General features: G+C 38.4%; 1 protein-coding gene and 1 pseudogene across 1 annotated transcript in view; one reads left to right on the forward strand and one right to left on the reverse strand.

Moving 5' to 3' along the window:
- LOC110043601 (FERM, ARHGEF and pleckstrin domain-containing protein 2-like) overlaps positions 1 to 22093 on the reverse strand; it is a 41072-nt gene that overhangs the window by 3073 nt on the left and 15906 nt on the right. Inside the window, exons 15-34 of the mRNA XM_089294966.1 lie at positions 21647 to 21798; positions 9988 to 10160; positions 9138 to 9193; positions 8996 to 9026; positions 8363 to 8496; positions 7788 to 7866; positions 7273 to 7374; positions 7106 to 7190; positions 6520 to 6570; positions 6041 to 6099; positions 5710 to 5781; positions 5116 to 5184; positions 4484 to 4573; positions 4164 to 4277; positions 3540 to 3575; positions 2661 to 2769; positions 1790 to 2034; positions 1401 to 1508; positions 896 to 955; positions 19 to 110 (exon numbers count right to left, since the gene is read on the reverse strand). Of these exons, the coding sequence (XP_089151092.1) occupies positions 19 to 110; positions 896 to 955; positions 1401 to 1508; positions 1790 to 2034; positions 2661 to 2769; positions 3540 to 3575; positions 4164 to 4277; positions 4484 to 4573; positions 5116 to 5184; positions 5710 to 5781; positions 6041 to 6099; positions 6520 to 6570; positions 7106 to 7190; positions 7273 to 7374; positions 7788 to 7866; positions 8363 to 8496; positions 8996 to 9026; positions 9138 to 9193; positions 9988 to 10160; positions 21647 to 21798 (1917 nt within the window). The remainder of the gene's footprint in view (positions 1 to 18; positions 111 to 895; positions 956 to 1400; positions 1509 to 1789; positions 2035 to 2660; positions 2770 to 3539; positions 3576 to 4163; positions 4278 to 4483; positions 4574 to 5115; positions 5185 to 5709; positions 5782 to 6040; positions 6100 to 6519; positions 6571 to 7105; positions 7191 to 7272; positions 7375 to 7787; positions 7867 to 8362; positions 8497 to 8995; positions 9027 to 9137; positions 9194 to 9987; positions 10161 to 21646; positions 21799 to 22093) is intronic.
- On the forward strand, positions 15370 to 17961 carry LOC110043603 (uncharacterized; annotated as a pseudogene).

Consider the following 22093-nt stretch of genomic DNA (forward strand, 5'->3'; position numbering starts at 1 on the left):
TTAAATCCTTCCATTTACCTGAAGAAGGTGTACTCATTCTCTGCTCTGAAGAAGTATACATGCGTCTTGTATTGGAGTTTGAACACCAGATCCTTGTCGATGCCATCAGCCTTTTAAGTCAAGAAGAGACAGAACAAGAAAGTAATTTTGTAATCACAATAAGTAATTTTGTTGTTACAATATCGTTTTTTTTTCCTGCATCTTGTGAATCCACACAACAAAACCCCAAGGTTCCTGTGAGTACAGACCTCTGTTACGTCTCCACACAGGTTATCCCAAACACAACAACAACCACACAAAAACAACCTTGTTTAGACAAGATAAAAATACCAGCATAGAAAATAGAGAATTCGCACAGTCTATTAACTGGTGTACACAATTGCCGTGTGGAAGGGGGTCCGAGGTGGAAAACCATTGGTTGACGTGCTTTTTGACCAAAGCTTTATAAGGAGCTAGCAAGCTCTAGCTTTCTCGGGGTGACTGCACTGCACGTGCACTACATGTGTCTCTTGCACGTGACATTAATTCCCATCAATAGAGCGTTTTCACATGACGTCACGGCAGCCATGTTAGTGTTTCAAAGCAATAAAACGGCGGCCATGTTGGTACACCAAACCAATCCTATGAGAATTGAACTCTTTTCTTATGTAAACCCTTTCTTTTGGTCCAAAACATTTTCGTGGCTGCTGGCCATGTGAGAGAAAACGCTCTACTGTGAATTTTTAGAATCAGGTGACACACGAAAACTTTGCCTCTAGTTGATGATTTTCTGTATTCTCTTCACTAGGCTGCTTAAAAATGTCTACATATTGCAAGGAGAAAATAGATGTTTATCACAAATGGAAAATTCAAACGTTTACAGTAGTTCAAATGGAAACGAAGTCACGATTATTACCTCGACTGGCCTGGCCACTGAATAACCAATCAGCGGTAAGCTGGCCAGTGGAAACTCGTCCTGAAACAAACCAAAACAAAAGGACATAAGACTCGCTACTCAATAAAAAGATCGAATTTAGATTTGGAGCAGATCTTTTGGCTGAAAAATCGAAAGTAAATTGTAACACTTTCTTCAAGATGGTAGGAAAGACGAGACAGAAACATAACTTTAATGTAGGGCCCTCCCTCGAGGACTAGAGATTTTTTACACTGAGAGGGTCATAACAGGCAGGGCGGAACTTTTGCGTTCAAAATTTGAGGGCTTATTTTCGGAGAGAGGGAAACTTTGGCAACAGTCGTAAAAACACATGTAAAGTTTGCTTTAAGATTAGATGCTAAAGGTTTCACTTCGTGAAGTAAATTTTCGCCCGAAAAGTGTCACAGACTTACTGTAGGTTTTGCGTACAAAGATTTTATAAACTCACTACCAAACTACAACTATGAGACGCCATCCAAGTTCATACCTCGTGTGTCTTGTAGAAGAAGAGACAAAAGTTCGTAAACACAACCCACAACTTCTGCCATCGATTCCCTGTCTTGAATTTCCTTAACAATTCTCCGCTCATTTGATTCTGGAATGCAAGACAAATTTAGGTTAGCTCCCGCATACAGAACGTTATTTCAATCGCCTAGAAACTGCTATAACGAAGCATTTCCATTTCGTGGTACAGCACTGCATACAGATAAACTGCTAATTCAAAAATGTAGTCTGCATGAGATACACTGGAGCGAGTTGCATGACATCGAGGCACCAAAAGAAGGCCTCAATTTCATGCTGCCGGTCCATGCTCGGCCTCATGTTCGTCCCCCTGCGGACGTTATCTCGGAACAGTAAAAAGCAAAGAATACTTACTCTAACAGAAAGCGAGTGCTCTGTCATACTGATACTTGTGTTTCTATGCCAACAAACTCTCCGCGTGGACATAGTATGCGTGTGGGCGTGTCTCTTGTCCAGGCTCGAGACAGGACTTGTACCAATATCATCATCCGACCCGTTACCATCCGTTCTCTCTGCTATCTCCACCGGGGTGGGTAAGGGCAGCACCTTGCCTATTGGCCCCATCTGGGGGTAGGGCGAGTCTCCATTAAGTAAATTCTCTGAAACGCAAATTGAAAGATGTTTCGTTAGCTTGCTATTTCCAAGCCTACTACGGAATCGTCAGGCTATCGATCCCTTAATCGTAGTTTCAAAAGCTTGAAGCGACTAAGAGTATTGTTCCTGCCCGCTGAATGAAAGTTTAGTCTATCTCAAGTTATCATCCAGCATGTTATCAGATTGCTCCACCAACTGAACGGTACCCATTCACGACGCACCGGGCTGGAGTCGGGAATCAAAATTGACCAGCAGTTTGAAAGGTATTTATTAACATAGATGCCACACAGCTGTTCGCTTTGTTTATCAGCTATCGAAATGGCTCTGCCCCTTTCCTGTAAGCTACTCCCGTCTCCCGTCAGGTTCAGGAGTTATGAAAACATCGCATGAACAGACCATATTCGTATTATCGGTATTGGACTGGAACTAGCTTGCAACTGAGGCTAATGCGGGCAGTCCTTTCATAAGCAAATAGCACCTAACCCTTTTTATGATATCCCCCTCCCCCCTCCCCCCCACATGAGCCTCCATTACAAGCTAGTTCCAGTTCAATACTGAGAATACGAAGATGGTCTATTAACACAGCTAGCCTAGTTTTCTGAGCTTTTTCTCAAAACCATTGCTGAGGTACCTTGCTCGAGGACGTTGTAGCACTCTTCACAAAGGTATCTTGTTGATCTCGTGTTGGGTGTGCGATATGCCAGGTTGGATCTCTTCTGCGAGCAAGCGCCACAGAAAACCTAAAAAACGAAACTGAGATGTTAAAAATGATCACCACTTTACCTGAATGAAACTCAGCTCTCCAAAGCATTAAACATGACCTAGCATTTAATAATCATGTCACGACAAAACCACACTCCTGGTCAAAATTTAAGGCTGTTACTACTCTACCTTCGAAACAATATATCATGACCACATTTCCAAACACCGAGAAGAGAGTTAAAAATATGACGCGTAGAGGAGTATTTTGACTAGCTTCAAGGTGTTTGGAAATGTGGTCAAACACTGTCTTGAGTGCATATCTTCTCAATCAAAACTTAAACCCACAAGAAAACGGAGAAATAAAAATTAATCGTTAAAATCTATCGTAATTAAGATCAGATATTCAAACACTGTCAAGGTCACGATTTCCTTTGTTTAAACTTGATGAAATATTTCCACACCGGCTCAGTGGTCAGAGCCGTACATCCGCATTCTAACGAGACTTGAGGAAGCCATTTTGTGAAGCAGTTTGACGTTTTGGTTAGTTAAGTGTTTCAGATACTTTTTTACCGACTAAATACTCGAGATATGATTGTCAATGGTCCGTTAGCCTGTTCCAAGCTCTCGGTAGTTGGAGAAGAGCGAAAAAAAAAAAGGGCGAGCGAGAGAAAAAACGAGGGAGGACTAAGGCGAGGAAAGGCGATAGAGAGTTCTCTTCCTTCCCTTCCGCCCTGGTTGTTTCTCTCGCTCGTCCCCAACTACCGAGATCCTGGACCAGGCTAATGGTCCGTTTGCTTTTATTACTTACCCGATCTTTAGCCTGTTTTACAGCTCTTTTGAGATCCTATTAAAAACGAAAAAACAGCACAGTTATCATTACAAGATATGATAGTAGGGTACGTTTGCTTTGAGTAGGAGTACGAGATCGAATACGACTTTTCAATTCTAGTTTGCAGGCTCCACATTATCCCGTCACCTACCCATCTCATGCCATGAGCTACCCTCTCTACCTAAAACCAACATGACGAGCGCGGGCTCTGGAAATGTCACTGGTTTGAAATTCAAAAATCGTACTCGATCTCATCCTCGTACCCGTAGTGCAATCTTAAAGGTCCCCGGTAAGCGCATGCCAGACGCGAATACAACTTCAGCTTTCTAACCTCTCCCCCTACCCCTCATACAATGTTGAAAACTAGTACCTGCAATTTCTCCTGAGTTTCAATATTGTATTGGGTGGGGAGGGGGAACAGCAACGCGTTTTCAAAGAGATTGGAGTACTTTTTTCAAACTTCAGCTGAAAAACACAGACAATTGTAGTAAGTAATCGTAAGGGTAATAAATGATAGTGGAGATGCTGTTGCTGTGAAGATCTCTTTGGTTCCCTTTGATCCTGTATTACGATCGCACTGAAATTCTTCTTTTTGATTCTTACCTCCACCCATTTGTATTTTTCCTCCTCCGAGTTTGCAGCTAAGAGGAATTCTTTGCCTTCTGCGATAACAGCGAATGAATAGAGCCCGTGCATCTCTGGACCATTGTTTTCAAGCTGGAAGAAAGAGTGGTTCGTCTAATCATTTCTGTAGCAGTAATATCAAGCTACAGTAACTTAAAATAATAGTGCCACGAAGATGAAAAATTAATACCTCATATAATACGCAAAAGATTGACATTAAGAGGAGCGTCAAGGGAAAAGATGAAGCTTTTACAGCCTAAATTATTGTATATTTAATCTGAAACAAGATAAACACATACCCTGACAGAATCCAGAGGTATCTGACCTCGCACTCTGAACTGATTCGTTAGAGTCACGCCTTTACAAGTGTAAATAAGAATATCTGAAAACTGGAAAAAAGGAAGAAAAACCAGAAATTACTGTTTAGAAAAGAACACACCAAAAGCAAAAAAACAACAACAACGACAGCAGCAAAACAAATATCGGTATTCTGTTCTAGTATTTGCTTTAAAAAAAGACATTACATCCCATCCACAAGCTCTAACAAATAAACAATCAAACAACCAACCAAAACTAAAACATGTTTATTCCATAAGACAGTTTTCTCTGTACATAGAAGTCGGTCGTTATCGACAACACTCGTCAAGCCCTGTGACAGCCTTGAAATATAATTGCCTAACTTTTCCCTGGGTTGGTCAAAGCGGTTTTTAAATTTCCCTGATCACAACTCCATCTCCCTGACTTTCCGAAATAAAATCGCTCCCTTTTTCCAGGCCTGTGGCAAATCGTAACAATTCAAAACTGCTAGAAATCAAAATGCGACGCCTTCAGTTTTCGCAGTTTTTTCTCCCCCGCCCCTTTCTTTTCGTACTTCTCACTCGACGACACGAAATGCTCACAGTCTACACAAAAATAAGTGTCCATGTCTTACCAGGAAAAACATCCTCGGTTGCGGTCCTTTTCTATCTAGCTTCTGAAGACATCCCTCCCGGATAAATTCCTGTAAGACAAAAATCAGGAAATCAAATAAACATCAACTTATAAACGTTTCCGATCAAATCTAAACCAGGAAATCAGTTACGCCCGCAAGAGGGGTAAAATTTGCTTTACCCACTGACTACAAATGGCATTACAAATGGCATTACAAATGGCATTACAAATGGCATTACAAATGGCATAGCCACGTGCACTCTGTGTTCTGTGAACGATTTAGTATAGTTAACAACACCCAGAAAGATTCAGACACTTGTCACTGTTGAAAAACATCTGCCACAGAGGCCAAAATGATCTTACACATTGACTCCATACAAATGTGTATCGCTTGTTGCTGATTGACTTCCAAGTCCTAGATTCCACAAAACTTCACCGTACACCTCTTCCCTTCCCCCCCCCCCCCCGCCCTTCCACCGCACCACCCCAAACCAAGTTCATAACTGCTTGATTCTTCTCATTGCTTCCACGACTTGAAATCAAGATTTATGTCCATTTTTCTAGAGACGTTTTAAAACTGTTACGATGAACCTACCCTTCCAGCTTGAACAAGGTTCTCAATCCCAAGTAGATCTCTTTCAAGCTCAATAATCTTTTGAAAGTTCTCCTGAAGAGCAACAACAGAATTTGACAATCAGTGTGTTGAATTTTAGTAATCCGAAAACGGTCAAAATGACCAAAGCAGAAATAAAACTAGGTTGAAAAGGGTACTTTGAGAAATAGGATGAGTTGGGAAAATATTATGATGACGCAACGAGAGTGGAAGGAAAGGAGTATTACAAAGGCACAAGATTGTTTAATTACAAAGCTCTTCATTGTAAGTCACTAATAACGGTCAGTGAAGAGTAAGATATAATTTATCTTACTAGCTTCCTTATGCTTTCTTCTACACCTTTGACCGCCTCGTTCACTTCATCCAAAGCACCTGAAATAACGAAGAGAAGCAAATAGTGTGAAGCTTGAGTCTGCTGATAGAACTCTAGTTTGTGACCATGAAAAACAAATCTTGTAAGAATTACTTTCATGTGGTACTGTACATCATGCAGTTCAAGGTGGTTTTAAACTTTAGTGTGTGACCATTCAAATGAAAGCTAATGAGAAGTATCTTCACGTGTCTCTGTTCGGCTGTTAATTCAGTACAAGGTGTTTCTAACTTGTTCACGTTTTTGTAACGTTATTTTCTGTGGCAAAAAAGACATACACGAAGAAACAACAAAGCCTTCCTAGACCAACACGCAAAACCAGAGTCAACTATGGCAAAACTAGTACACTAATCAGAGACTAACCTAGGGTGCTAATAAAATTAATCTAAAGATCATTAACAAATATTGAGCTGCAAGCTTACTTTGGGTGTCTTGGTAGTCGATATCATCCTTAGGATAAAACTTTAAAAGTCCTGTCGAAATAAATGACCACAGATCATAACAATTTTTCCTGTAGGGGAAGGCAGAGACAGGGCTAGTAAACTAAACTATCTCATGGGAGCTCGCTAACACGTTTCTTTGTTCAAATTTTAACTACAGTACCAGGAGAAAACATATCGTGGAACGGGCATTTTTCACGATAACTGCAGAAATTCTTGCGCGCTCATTGGCTAATTTTCATTGTCAATAAGCGGACAGACACATGAATTTATAATTAATGCGATGCGTCAAGGAGCGAGAGCGGACAATTTGTTATCGTAAAAAAAAACAAATTGACGTCAGTTTTTCATGCGTCTGTCCTATTATTGACAATGAATTTCGTCATAACATTGTCAAAGTAGTCTGCGGATACAATGTTATGACGAAATTCATGATCAATAACAGGACCGACGCATGAAAAACTGACGTCAATTTGTTAAACCACTGTAGTGGTGCATTGAAGCTTACTCTGATAAAGTGGGATTACATTTTAACACGTTTCATGGAAACCTGCTTTCCTCCACTTACTTTCTAGAAGGAACTTGTAATGGACTATTCTCTGGGACGGCTTCAAAATGAAAGCATTGAATGGTAGATAACAAACTTTTTGAGTCTACAAAAAAAAGTAAAGTCGCAATGAAATGAAAAAAAATAATAATAGAAAGTGACAAACGAAATATATATATACAATGTACCTCAAATTCTTTGTAAACGACCTCGAAGTCCTTGTTGTTTCTTGTAGCATCCTCTAACTCAAGCATAACTTGATCATGCCTCTTGAGATGATACAGGTACCGCTAATTAAGAAGCAATAAATGAATTAAAAGAGCAAACCAATGAAGAAATAAGAAAAAAAAAAAAGAGCATTACGGGCCAATAACGAGCGCACAGCCAAACGTACGAATAAACGAATGCACGAATGCGGTCATGCATACATCTAGTCACGCACGCACGCACGTACACACACACAAACAAACGAGCGAGCGAGCGAACGAACGAACGAACAAACGAACGAACGAAAAAACGAGCGAACGAACCAGCGAACCAGCGAACGTGAAAGGCGAAAATTAAAACCCGTTGCAGGAGGAATTGAACGAAAGACGTTACATGGGTATTACTCTAGGCGGTTCCAACGAGTACTGCTTCCAAATTGTGATAACAGTGCGCAGAACATTGCCTCTGCTACACTGCATCTACATAATTTATGTACCTTTAACTGCTTCATGTTACGTAGCATAAGGTCTCCCATTCTTGGACTCTCGTCAGTCTTAGATGCTCCACTTGCATCCCTACAATAACAGAATAATAACAACAATCAAAGACTTCCTTATCGACCCTTTATGGTTCAACTTATAGCAACAGTCTATACATACTCAGTGTTTAAAAATAACGCTAATCAATCTTGACCAACTTTGCTCTTCGTTCATGCAAATTTTACGAAGATGAGTAACCCCTTAGCAAGAAAATCCTTTACATGTACTCCATTTTCTATCTCACCCTTTAAATTGTTGGGACGAATTATGATTACTTAGAGCCTATTTCAATTAAATGTCGAACGTAATCAGGCAATTACTTTGGTTTTGGTTTTAATAAGGTTTGAGATTGGCTGAGTAGTCTAATTAATAGGTAATTGGCTTGGTTTTGATTTTACGACACTCAAATGAAAGCTGCTCTAGTAGCGGGCAATCAAATCAAAATATGACTTCATCATTACCAATGCATTTGTTTTTCATTGTCTTTCATGACAACTTTCAACAAGTACTTAAAAAAAAAATTATAGCTTACCATAGATTCATTCTCTGCTCCAACTCGGACAGGAATGAGCAGTGAAAGTCATAAATGGGATCAAACGTGGAAAAAAGAAGCTTCCTTGTTATCTCAGGAAGAACACCATCGTTACTGATAACATCTCGAAAGGCCTGAGAAAACACCAAACAGCAAATCAGTGTCTCGCTCAACAGAGACAACAATACAACTTTAACAGCTCAAGAGATTGCCAACCAACGGCTCAAAACTCATTTCAAGATTGCTATTTCAGTTAAAGGGAAATTTTGCACATTTCTTTCATCATGCTCGTTAAGACATGCTTTGTGAGCATGTTTCCCATTTTATCAGCTGATTATTAAAAGCACCTTCTGGCATGAAAACCGATGGTCAAAGGTTGCACGAAGACCAGCGCCCGCCGGGTTTTGCACGGTTTAGGAGTCAATGGGTTAAACCAAATTCACTCGAATATCAATGGAATCAAAACTGGCAGTGTCCAAAACTGACATACATGACAACTTCCTCTGTCGATTTCTAGAATTTTTGTTTACATTATTTACATTTACGTCTTTTTTAAAATTATAACGCAACTCTAAGAATTATGTACTTCCAAAAGAATCAAGATGAAATGAATTTTTCTTATGTGCTACTTACAATGGTTATGACTTCAAGATCTTTGATAAACCTGTTGATTCACAAATTGAAACAAAATGAGTCAGTGTCTGGTGCAACTTAACTTTAGAGAAAAATACTTGAAAAAGACAGTCACTGAGCTAAACATCACAGAAGTGCTTACGTTCTTTCCGTATTTAAGAGCTCTCTGGCAACATTATGAGCAGCACTGTACAACTCCTGAAAGAAAAAAAATCACCAGTCATTATCTCGGTTTAGTTACCGGTAAGTGCATAAATCCAGTATCAATACAAGGCACACACTGATTGGCACATCGATTACCACTTTGCACCTCAATGACGTTTTCCATGAGATGAAAATAGAGTGGAATTCCCATTTTACTCAAAATGTAATTTTTTGCTCCTTTGACAAGAAAGTTCGGAGAAATTTGCCCCCGAAATTAGAGGAAATTTTCGTTCAACAGGGTGTTCAGGACTCTACCGCAGTTGCATCTTGTACAATGTCACACAAAACGTCTCTCAGAGGGAAAAATACTATTCATTTCACTGCATTTTCTAGGTAAATGTATCACTATCAACAGTACTGTTAGCCTCAAACGCAGACGTTCTTTGAGCCTGTCACGCAATCTTGCTCCCCTGAGTACGTTGTTCGTGGGGGAGAAAGATTGTGTGACCAGCCCAAAGAACGTCTGCGTACATGTAGGAGGCTAACAGTACGGTGGCCTGCAAACAGGCTCCCAGCGAGGGCTGAAAAAAAATCCCGGCGAGCGAAGTGAGCCGTTTAGCGCCAAACAGACCACACACGGCTAGCTCGCACTAAACCAAACCAAACAGACCACACTCGGCTAGCTCGCAGGCTAACAGTACTGTCACATCAGCAACAAATCTCTCTCTTGTTACCCAAACCCCATAGAGGCATTAAAAATGCACAAGGCATCACACGTTTGGAGGCCAGTATTATAGTAAAGTTGTGAAAACACTGCTGCTTTGTTTTCATACACGTACAATTCTTACCTTTGAGATATAGGCACCCTTTTGGAATAAGGGAGGGGTGGTTGGTGTCATAGGGGGTGATGCTTCCAGGTCGCTGCGGAATGGAGAACTTAGATCGTCAAATACAGTGTCTCTTGTTTCATTGGAGTCTGACGTTGTGCCACTGTCTGTGCTGTGACGAGAGCCTCTACTGCCTAAAAAAGCATAATAAAAAAAATAACACGTGTGCTATGATTTTCTCTGTACCGTTCAATAATGCAATCAAGCACCAGAGTGGAGAGAAGGGACGTGGGAGGTGCTTACCACAGTGAAAACTTTACTGGGATAGTGCACGTATTAATTATCGATGAAAACATCTGAATGTGTCTATAGAGTGATTTTTCGTTTGAAAGAATTATGACCTGGTAAGAAACTAACAATCGAAACATTAACATTGCAGAGCACCAATTCTTTTATAATGCAAGAATGATGCACTACAGAAAGAAGATGAACCATGGATGATCTCAATGCACACTGATGGTGCTGTTATTGGAACACAATGGGGGAGGGGCCAGGGGGTGCCTGCCCCCCCCCCCTTTATTTTGGGTAAAAAAGAAAAAAATCAAAGAGGGAAGAAAAGGCAGCAGGGCAAGCAATAGTACACACTACACACACAACCAAACACACAGAAGATACCACCCTTACAAGGGTCAAATTGGAGTGTCTGTCATAATAAGATAGTTTCAACACACGCCAAGAAGTATGATCCTAAAGCACAGGTTATCATTCAATACGGAGTTCTGTTCATCAACAGTGACTAAACCTCTATCACTCCCTAAAGCATTTTTTTTTTCACCCCAGGCAAGGCAACAGCTGAACTGAAGCACATTGTGAACTGTGACAGTTTTGACAGTAGAAGAGCGTTGTAAAACCTGTCTCCATAAGGCATCACCAAGAACAATTAATCAAACAATGAGTGGCTTCATTCTTTAAGATATGTTGTCGTTCAATTGTCTGAAATTAGATGTAACCAGCTTTGACCAGTTTCTACGGGACAGGTCAGATTATGAGAGACTGATATCAGCGAATGGGTCAGGTTGTAAAAGAGGCAAACTGGCAATAGACTTCAAGACTTAATGGAATAAGAAAACAGAACTGTATAAATATTTGTGTTGAATCATCTCGAGTACTGGTGTTCACCTGAAGTCCACATGAACAGTGGTTGGTCAGGGTTATCATACTGAGTGCTTGGGCGAATCAAGCGACTCTCAGAGCACCTCTCTCTCAACCTGACCCATCAGGATATTTTATTAGTCCAATGAAACGTTTAAAAACCTGGGCAAGGGCTGCCTGTCACGAAATAGCAACCATCCAGGGATACAAGTAGTAGTAAGTTTTCTTAAGTTACTTCATCCACGACTTGTCACCTTCTTGTGACAGTGAGCCATACATAACTTAATGATCAAGGTGTGTGACCAATCAAATGACAGCTACAGAGCTGTAATTACATGTGGCACTGTCTATTATGGTACTGTCTACTATCACATGGAATCATTCAAATGAAAGCTGCACATGTATTTTACACTTCTTTGTTACCCTTTTGTCCTAACTTTTAAGTCTGTGGACGAAACCCTTGTGTGTGACCTATCATCAGGGGTTTCAATAATGGCTGGTGACAGGAAAAATTGACTGCCTGCAAGGATGAAAGAAGAATGTAGAAGAAAGTTCTTATTTTAAAGAAGTTCAGTTCAAAACGTTTTGCCCACCTGTTAAAACCAGTTACCTTCCAGCTGAAAACATTAATGAGACCCTTGTATCATTGGAGAAATTTGTCAATAGATAGTTCTTGAGCAATACTTTCACACTGTACTGTTTGAGTCGTTTGAAATCCTACTTTTTCCGAATTAGAGCTTTTATGGGTGTACGTGAATGGAAGAGGAAACTAGGTCAGGGAGGCAGCAACATTTTAACACAAAGTACCTGATACAAGGCATTTTATTGAGCTTTACCCTAAAAAGAAGTAACTAAAATTTGAGAATATAAACATTGCATGTTTTAACATGTACAAGCTGCCGTATGTAACGATGACATCATTGACTGAAAAGCTGAAAAACTGGCATAAAATTATCTGACGCATATCATAAAAATATTTTTTAAATACATTACAAAAAGTGTCTCAAAGACAGTTAACTCACTTTTAAATTCATAAAGTTAGAAACGTTAACTAAACATAAGCATGTAAATTAAAACATCAGAGCAACACAAGGTTAACATTAGGAGATCATATCCCTTCAACAGCAATTCCAAGAAAAAAATGTTCCCTTTTTCCCTGCCAGGATTAATATCATTGACCTTAGTAATCAAAAAATACACATGAAGTGGAATTGAACTTCTGCTTGCTATAAATTAGTGAGAGTTTCCATGTGGCCTTGTTCTAGAACCCCGTAAACAGCAAATGCTGCAAAACACAATTCTTGAATCTTATTCTTAAACTAGTGTTTTTCTGCCTAAAATGGCTTATGTATTTCTAACCACCTATGAAAAGCCACCTACTGTATCCTAAGTGGGCACTCTTCTGGTCCCAAGGGTGTTTGCATTATACTTGAACAATCTTTTAGTTACACTAGCAAAAGAGCTTTGAGAGCATGTGTTTCATCTCAATCCTAGATGATAAGGCCAGGCTTTCAAACAACTACGTACAATGCCAGAAACACCTTGAGTACAAAAACAACAACAACAACAACAACAATAAAACTAAACTAAACTGCACTAAATTTCTCCCAGTCAAAGTACAGTTGTACACAAATTATTTTTATGGCAAACAATACATCAAAATAATATGCATGCTGAAAATGCAAAGTGAAGGATCAAGAGCGGTTATTAGTGCAATTCTTGGTAAAACCTCAGATGAAACAAACATCATTGCCCTCACCACTTCTGAAAACATTCACCGATTTCACATGAATACTGAACATCACAGAGTAATATACACTTAAAACAAACACATTTCCACTCTCAAGAAAAGAGCCAGGTTAATTCACCCACGCTGAGCAACTGGATATAGCACACTTTAGAATTTTCTCTGACCCTATGCTAGAGACATGTAACTAATGAGATCGAGCACGTTCACTCATTCATCTTTTCAAGACAAGTTTCAAGACATCTAAATTACCACCAATCCTTCACGTAATATATAAATGTAGCACAGCCCACAACAAACTTTACATCAATACGTTATAGAGTATAATAATTATTTGTACTATTTTAAAAGTATTCAATCTAAGACGCTTACATTCTCTTTTTTATATAATTTATAACAGCTTCATGTACATGTATAAGCTTGCACAAAATGCTCACTACGTTTTACATTAAATAATGCTAATTAAAAATTCTAATTGTACATACAGTTGCACCACAATTTTCAACACATCTTGGGATTTTAAAGGGCATTAACACAATGGCTTAGGCTGTAACTTAATTTCTAGCTTTTTTATAATAGAGTATGAAAACACTTCAAGTGTGAAATCAGCAATAATGATGATAATGATCGTACCTTTGAGTACAAAACTATTTACAGATATTATAATCACATTCACTTTCTATACTGTCCTATATGAAGTATTACCCATTATAAGAGTACATTAATATTAGCAATAACTACATAATACACAAAGTTTCAGTTAGAGACGAGACCGAAATAACAGCAAAAGTATACAATGGGATTACAGTAAAGCCATCAACAACCATTTCATATTAAATAAAAGTAAAATTTAAAAGCGTTTTCTGGTTAAAAGTATATTGTCTCTTACAAAACAGAACCTAACAACTGCCTCAACTACTGCGCAGTCTTCATTTTGCCTGTTGAAGACTGTGGTTAGGGCAGACGAAGTCTTGTGTTTTTTTAATATGTACTTTTAGCCAGAGAATTCTTTAAAATTTTACTACACTTCACCCTGGCTGCTGCCAGGGCTTCTATATTTTCGTTTCATGTTATGTCTTCAATTAAGATTCCCAAAGGAGCAATTTACAATCCCTCCACAGCACTGTTACACTCAAGTACATCTACCTGAAGTCAAACTTCAATTAATTACAGCATTCTTTTAATTCTTTTCACATACTACCCACATAAAATGAAAACAGAAAAGCTTCCGACAAAAGAATCACACTGCTTTCTATGGTGGCCCACAACTGTCACATCAAAAACAAATTGCTCACATCAAAAACAAATTCCTCACATCAAATTCAAATTCCTCACATCAAAAACAAATTGCTCACATCAAAAACAAATTGCTAATCGCTCACATCAAAATCAAAAACTAAAACAAAATCATTACTCACTGGTCAGCAGCTAAGTTAAAAAGACTATCCCCAGTTTTCACTCGATTTTTCACTTGACCGCCATTTTTTCGTTCAAGTCCCGTTGTTTTCAGTTTTGTAGCTATTTGTGAACAGATTGGCGGAATCAGGATCAGTAAATGTATTGCAGTACTTGTGGCACCGAAATTGCCACAAACTGCAACTTCTGTTGGAGCTGCGGCAAAGGTAAGCGAAATGTGGTAGATTATGGACGATAGCGGCTTAACGAGTTGAAGGAACTAGACTGACACGTGTTGATAGCAGTGGGATTTTGGAAAGCATCCAAAGGACAACACTTTGATGATCAAAACTTCCAGATAAGGGTGAAAAAATGAAAGGGATAAATTGCTTATTTTCAGCTCATCTGGTTCTTGAAGTGTGATTTGACTCATGCGCTCGTAGCAATGGTTTGGAAAGAGTCTTATTTTGCACATGCCAAAGTGACTAGAAAGGCTGTGTCGATCAAGCAACTAACACGTTGACCCAAATACAAGTCGATTTTACTGGAGTGGTACGTCAAATTTATACAGGTTAAATGCCAAAATGCCAACCCAAACCTACCTTCTTCAGACTTACCTTTGATAGGTGTGTACCGTACCTAATCAGCGACCAATTACTTTTTTTCTTTTACTTGCAATAGTAATTCATTGGATATAATTTGGTGTAGCCATTAAAAAACAATGTCAAGGTTCAAAGGCTGAAAATTGGCACTTTATAATAGCGAATGGGTCATTTGTAAATAAGATGATTACTAGAGACCGAGTAAATTCACTGTGTCCGAAAATTTCGACAACAAATGAACAAAGGTCTAAGGATCAATCTGCATTGTTTTAACCAATGAGTTAAACCTTTTGCCCTGTTCGCATACCTTCTTAACGAAAGAATATTTCATCACAGGCTCGACTGCAATAACAGCTATTATAGGAGAAGAGTGGAGGGCCTCAAAAAATATCGATCAATTTTAGAAAATAGAGGAGGGGAGGGGGAGGAGTTGGTTGGAAGGTTACAAAATGTTGTGATGGGGAGAAATGATAGACATTTTAACATTAAAACTTGTCAATTTTTATTTGTTATCAAGAAACAGCCCAAGGGAAATCAGGACCAAGTACTCTCTCTGGTGCAGTGGAATCAAGTTTGGTCAAGTCATCCAAGCCCATCAAGTCATTTTCAGATTATAAAGCAGCCAAGGGAAAACAGTGGTTTTCAAAAGTCAAAGGTGGAAAGGCCAAAGGTACCAAGAACTCAGCAGCAGATCAGGAGGTGCTTATCTTTATTGGATTGCTTGAGTGGAATGAGAAAGAAAATATTTTAAAGCCAAAAAGGGGAAAGAAGGTAGCACTGCGAATTTCAAATTCAGCGAAGTCTTCACTTCTTCTCCAGAAAGCTGAAGAAAAATGGAGAGCTTATTATAGGAACTTGTACGATGAAAACCAGACGTATGTTCTCCTTTATGAAGACGGGCAGCAAGTTCTCTTCTTGCCTGGGACAAGTGAAGTCTTCACTCTTAAGCGATACCATGAAGAAATTGGCAAAGATTATAACAGAATCTATTTGTATCTGTGCACAAGTGAAGATTACAACAATACACTAGTAGGTCATGATGAGAGTGAGGATGAAGGTGCATCCCATTCAGCATCAAATTACAGCAAGAGCAAGAATAACACAGCCCATGGTGATGAGAGTGATGATGAAAGCACCTCTCATTCAGCAGCAAAATATGCCAAACTTGAGAATACCACAGCCCTTACTACAGTTGGAGAGTAAATAAAACTGGACGAGAAGTTGGCAAGAGAATTAGATAATCAGCTAAACCAGGATGTTTTGGAGGACTATCAAAACAGTGACAATCTGACAATGCAGGAAAGAAGTCACAACCTGGTAGAGCAAGATAAAGATGCAGAACAATCAGTTAAACAACCAGCAACTGAACAAATACTAACAGACCATGTTAGTGTTGTTAAAGAACTTAGTAAGAGAGTTGATAACACAGGCCAATTCTTTATGGTGGTTCGAAGGGCTTGTAACTTCACAAGACGGCTAAATCTGTGGCAACATGAATCAAAGCAAACCAGCCCAGAAAAATCTCTGAGAGTTCACTTCACAGGTGGAATAGATAGTGGAGCAATGAGCAAAGAGTTTCTTGCACAGGCCATATTAGACATGGGGAACATAATGTTCCCTGGTGGTACCCCCATCAACTCCACCTACAATGTACAGAATGGATATTTCCAGTCTTGTGGAGAAATTGTCACTGTGAGTCTGGCTCAGGGAGGCCCACCGCCTTGTTTTCTTGAAGAATGTGTTTATGACACAATGGTCAATCCGGAAAGTGATTTCACTAACTTGAATGAAATGCACATCACACCTCAGGAGAAGAAGATGCTTGAGAATATCCGGAATGATCTAGATAACCACAATGGTACCATTGTTGATCATGGTTACACTGGTAAAATAGACCAAGAACATATCAGTGATATCATGGGATCCAATATGATTAGTCTTATTACTAAATGACAACTGTATTTGAAAGAATTTATGAGAAGACTTGAACTTTATGGTCTTGCTGAGATCATAAAACATAAGCCAAATTCATGCAAACCCCTTTTTGTAAAGGAGAGTATAAAGGGTGTTGATGCAAACTATGTATTTTTCCTTATGAAACCAAACTTCTCTTTGGAGGGATCAAGTCGAAAGGACATTGAAGAGTCAGTGATGGACAGTTTTCAAGACTTTTTTTATCTTTTTGGAAGATCAGGAGAAGGTTACTGGATATGCTGAAGCAGTTTCTTGGAACTATGAGGAGAATTGTGACGTTGGAAGCAAGACTGCACCAGAGAACACAACACCAGCAGAAGAATTTAACACAGCGGATGTTTCAGTGCCAGGTGTTTTAAGATGGCTAACCAGTCAAAGCCACCAACCCATGGATGGGGACCCTCTTACAATTTGTGTAAACTTTGATCACGAATGTTTCAATCGCAACCCCAAACACACTATTTGTTTTCCATGTGTTGCCGCCTGTGGAAGGGATTTAACTCTTCCAGTGTGTCACATGGGTGACACAGAAGCATTCCGAAAAACTTTTCTCCTTGCTTATTGTAAGGGCCAAGCATTTTCAAGGCCATAAACAACTTTGCTTTTTACCGGTTGTCAACTTTAGGTCAAGAGTAAACAGTTGGTTTTGTTTTTCAGAAGGTGGTTGCATTATGCCACCAACTACACAGTAGTTGAAAAAGCGAAAGTGAAGATCATAATTATACAAGAGACGATTTAGAGTATCAGTGTATCTCATTTCCCATTGCTATTGTGCTTTTTAATGGCCACTATTTAATTACATTTTTTACCATATCATATGAGATATCTGGCCACTTGGACTTGACAGACTACAGAAGCTGTAGAAAGTGGATCAGATAGATTCAAATGTGACCTAAGTTTTATAAATTGTTGAAGAATTAGGTGGAAGAAACATTTACATGGGCCTTGTTGTGTTTCTCAATGTTGATGGAAGTGTTACATACAGTGTCAATAAGAACATTATATCAATATTATCATTGTTAAAAAGAGTTACTCTATGAAATATTCTCTCTTTAAAAGTGTTCAGGTTGATGTTATTTCAGTTAGTAAATTCAGTTTGTTAAAGTTAAAAAAAAAAAACAAGAATTGTTGACAGCTATTTACCAGGCAAAATTTAATTGAAAGGGTTTTTGTTTTCTTTTTTTTTGTAATATAAATATTGCTATAATGTTATCAAGGAGGATCCCCCTTTTCCCATCAGAGTATGATTTGCTACAATGTTATCAAGGAGGATCCCCCTTTTCCCATCAGAGTATGACAACCAGGCCATTTGATACTTTGTCACTGATATATTTTTAGCCTTGTGAATTGTCAACAGACTCTTTATCTGTTCATCTGAAGCAAATGTACCAGGTTTTTTCATACTCTCTTAGTTGTTCATCATTAAATTGTCTTTCAGTTTGAATATACTTGTCCTTATTCACTTTCAGTATCTGGTATCTAGCGGTTTATTCTGTTTGATATAAAGGTAGTTCAATACAAATGAAATGGCCAAACGCCTATATAACTAGATAAACAACCAGGGCCATCAAGCTCCAGCTGTATTCTCGTTCTAACTTCTGTTTCATAAAAATCGGCACCCCTGCGTTGCACTCCGAGCGATTTGTATCACTCACCATGAAACTTAGACAGGAACACAATGATAACATCGTATTCGTATCCTTGACTGAAATAATATCTTAGCACAAGCTCCTCCTTTGCCGCAAAAGGAGCAGTAATTGTAATCAAGTAACAGTTTCTTTACAAATTCCACAGGTATAAAGAGCCCGCTAGCATGAAGTTCTTGCTCACTTTCATTACCTGCCATATTGAATTGCACATGCTCAACTGCTGGCCTATCTGTAGTGGAATTTAGTGTTCGGTTGGAATTTGATGTGAGCAATTTGAATTTGATGTGAGCAATTTGTTTTTGATGTGAGCAATTTGTTTTTGGTGTGAGCAATTTCTTTTTGATGTGAGCAATTTGTTTTTGATGTGACAGTTGTGGGCCACCGTAGCTTTCTTTAGCTCGGTCAACCATATCCTGTATCTTTTTTGCGTAAGAAAGGCGAAGACACGTTTATCTACCAGAGCCAGCTGTAGTTTTAATTAAGAAGCTTTTGAAGGTGTTAAGTACAAACAGGTTCAACTTATAAATGGTCATCCTTTTTAACAAAAGTTCAAAGATTAAGATCTTCACTTACGTTTGAAGTAGATATCTACAGGCATTGGTTAAGCTTCAGTAATTCATAAGCTGTATTAGTGCCAGAGGAATGTATTAGTTAAATCCGCAGGAAACAGGAAATGAGAAAAAAAGGTTTATATGCAGGAAAGGACATTCTTTACATTATTTGCATAGTTTTAGCCGTCTGCATTTTTAGCTTAGACTAAGTTTATTTAAACATTTCATCCTTTTATCCTACAAATAATATGTCTGGAACCTATGTAAACAAAGGCATCTGTTTTGCACACTACCTTGTCAGCACGAGCTAACAAATCATTCTATTGTGGATTCATTTATTTCTTAGTAAAAAAATGTACTTTGTTTAACTTGAAAACCACAAGACTACTGTCCTTGACTTCAAGGGCCACAGACCTCATCCAGATCTAGAGAGAGATTAGGGAGAAAAGAATTAGGTCAGACAGAGTAAAGAAGAGTTAGACAGAGTATAAAGTGCAGTCAAACGAATAGAGTTCAGTAAAAAGAGAAGCAGGTCATAACAGAAATGAAGATAACATGGCACAGTGCCCTAGTGCGTAATTTTGTGCTTCACTGACAAGCATGTCAATGACTACGGGTTAGCAATTACAGGTTATGACAATGCAGAACTCTTAATTAAACTCTTTATATTCAACCTAGTTACGAAGTTGTACTGTAGGTTAACCATTTCAGTTGTAAGCTAAAACTAAAATTATTTTCAATTGCTAAACTGAGTGCCACACTTATTTTTGCATTACATAATGTAGTTCTCAGGGGATGCAATAACACAACAATCCTATCTTCAGTTGTCAATTAATTGCTTACTTCAAATCACTTGCGAATGACTGAATGATCGACAATGCATAAATTTTGGAGTTGATAGTGGAAAAAGAAATTCCAGTGCATGTTAACTAAACTAGAAAATACATGTAGTTAAGAGTCAGCTTGATTAACCAGTGCATCAGTCATGCATCACATGAATAATGAACAACATTATGGAAAACAAACACCGCATGTTACTGCGTACAATATCACTGACAATATTTTACCTCTAAATTTTTATCTCATAGGTAAATAGGTGTGTTAATCTGAAGTTACAACTTACATTAATATTAATTTACTGTTACGTCATGATTTGAAATTTTAAAAAATGTTTTAGTGAACTGGTTTCTCGTCATTTAGTCTATAAAAAAGAAACAATTAAATTGAAGAAAGGTCATGTTATTTTGAAATGCAGCAATATAATAAATTATGTTAATGGTTACAATACACAGTTGTAAGGTCTTTATTGCAAGTGGTTGTATCTTACATCAATTCTTAATCAGTAATCATGGCAGTGCTTGTGCATCTTGATGATAATAAATATTACTTTAAAGTACAAGAGATAAACTTAAAACTATGGACTAATAATAACTATATCTTACAATACACACTTGACCAAATCACTGCTTTAGAAATTAACAAGTTTTTGTTACATTCAATCAGAGGCTCTGTTTATCCCGAAGATTTATCAATAGGACAATAAACAACCCAGAGAAGATGACGTCCAAGTTTAACTTGAGATTTTTCAACCACCATGAAAGTACTCTTGAGGAATCATTCACAAATAGATTGCTACATGTACAACATCACAAACTGGTCACACCTGCCAACAACCTGCACAGCTTTAAACTCTTACAGCATTATGATACTCTTACATCAACCACACATATGCCTTATATCATTGTAACCAAAATGTTACATTAAATTTTTTGAACAAATCTCTCAACAGCTACAAGCAAAAGTTCACCACCAGAGTTCTAAGTCAAGCACACAGATGAAGACCACCCACAAAAGGTCCATGCTGCTCAACTGAACAATTAGCTGTATTAAATACAGGTTATCGAAAAATGCTACTGTTTATGGCCGACACCCTTGAACACAACTGGCTCACTTAATCTTGGCTCTGAGCTTGCCAATGGAATTCTACATAATTCACACAGCTTAAGACACCAAATGAAAGAGTCACACCACTCAACTGAACAATAACTTGTATCAATACATGTCATCAACAAAATACTACTAACATAATATTGTCACCTTTCAAACCCAACCGGGTCACTTAATCTTGACTCCGAGTTTGCCAACAGAGTTCTACATAATTCACACAGCTTAACAAAAGAACCATGCCACACAACTCAACAATAACTTGTATAAGAACAAGATTGTTATCAAGAAATGCTGGAATATTGCCATCTTCCAAAGACACATGGCTCCCCAAGCCAGTCTTGGGCACTAGGCTCCATGCTGCTGTACATAATGATACAACAGATACACATATTGTACATGTATAACATCACGTATTTTGTAAAACAAATCCTGCTACTGTAGTATACAGATCTGCTGAAAAGCAACTCTTCTTGAGACTGCTGGCCTCCATGGGCCTCTTCATTGTTAACTTACGTGCACGCATGTCGTACAATAATTATTATTAAGTACAATCCCCAAAGCTTCCCAGCATACATGTACTCTTACAACATACATGTAGTTACAGTACTATGCCACCACAACTTTCAATAAAAGCTTTGAAACTCAAAAGAAAGTTGTACTGACCTTTACTATGTCTGGACACTCCACCATTCTGTACTTTTGTGACTATACTACTGCATGTGATATTCAGTTTTGCCGAATCTCTCTTGACTTCCCTGTTTTCTGGTTGGAAACCATTGTGTGGTACTACCACAGGAGGGTGCTCAACTTCTGGTCTAACAATTTAAAATCATTTTAATTAATAATTAATTACACCATTATTGAGAATAACTCATAGTGATTGTGCTTTCGCATTTGCACTATTAAATGTAACCTCAACACAGTACTTACTGGGTGCTCAAAATTGTGAAAGTGAAAACTAAGATGAGATATATATTCTTGAAACAACTTTCTGGACATACTGGTCTACAGCTTGTCTCAAAGAATTATACAGAGCATCAGGGGTTCACTAATGTTTTCAGCTGGAGGGCAACTGGTTTTCACAGGTGGGGAAAATGATTTGAATTGAAC

This window comes from Orbicella faveolata, unplaced genomic scaffold (genome assembly GCF_042242905.1).
Source record: "Orbicella faveolata isolate gen_17 unplaced genomic scaffold, um_ofav_v1 contig_25, whole genome shotgun sequence".
Taxonomy (NCBI): Eukaryota; Metazoa; Cnidaria; class Anthozoa; order Scleractinia; family Merulinidae; genus Orbicella; species Orbicella faveolata.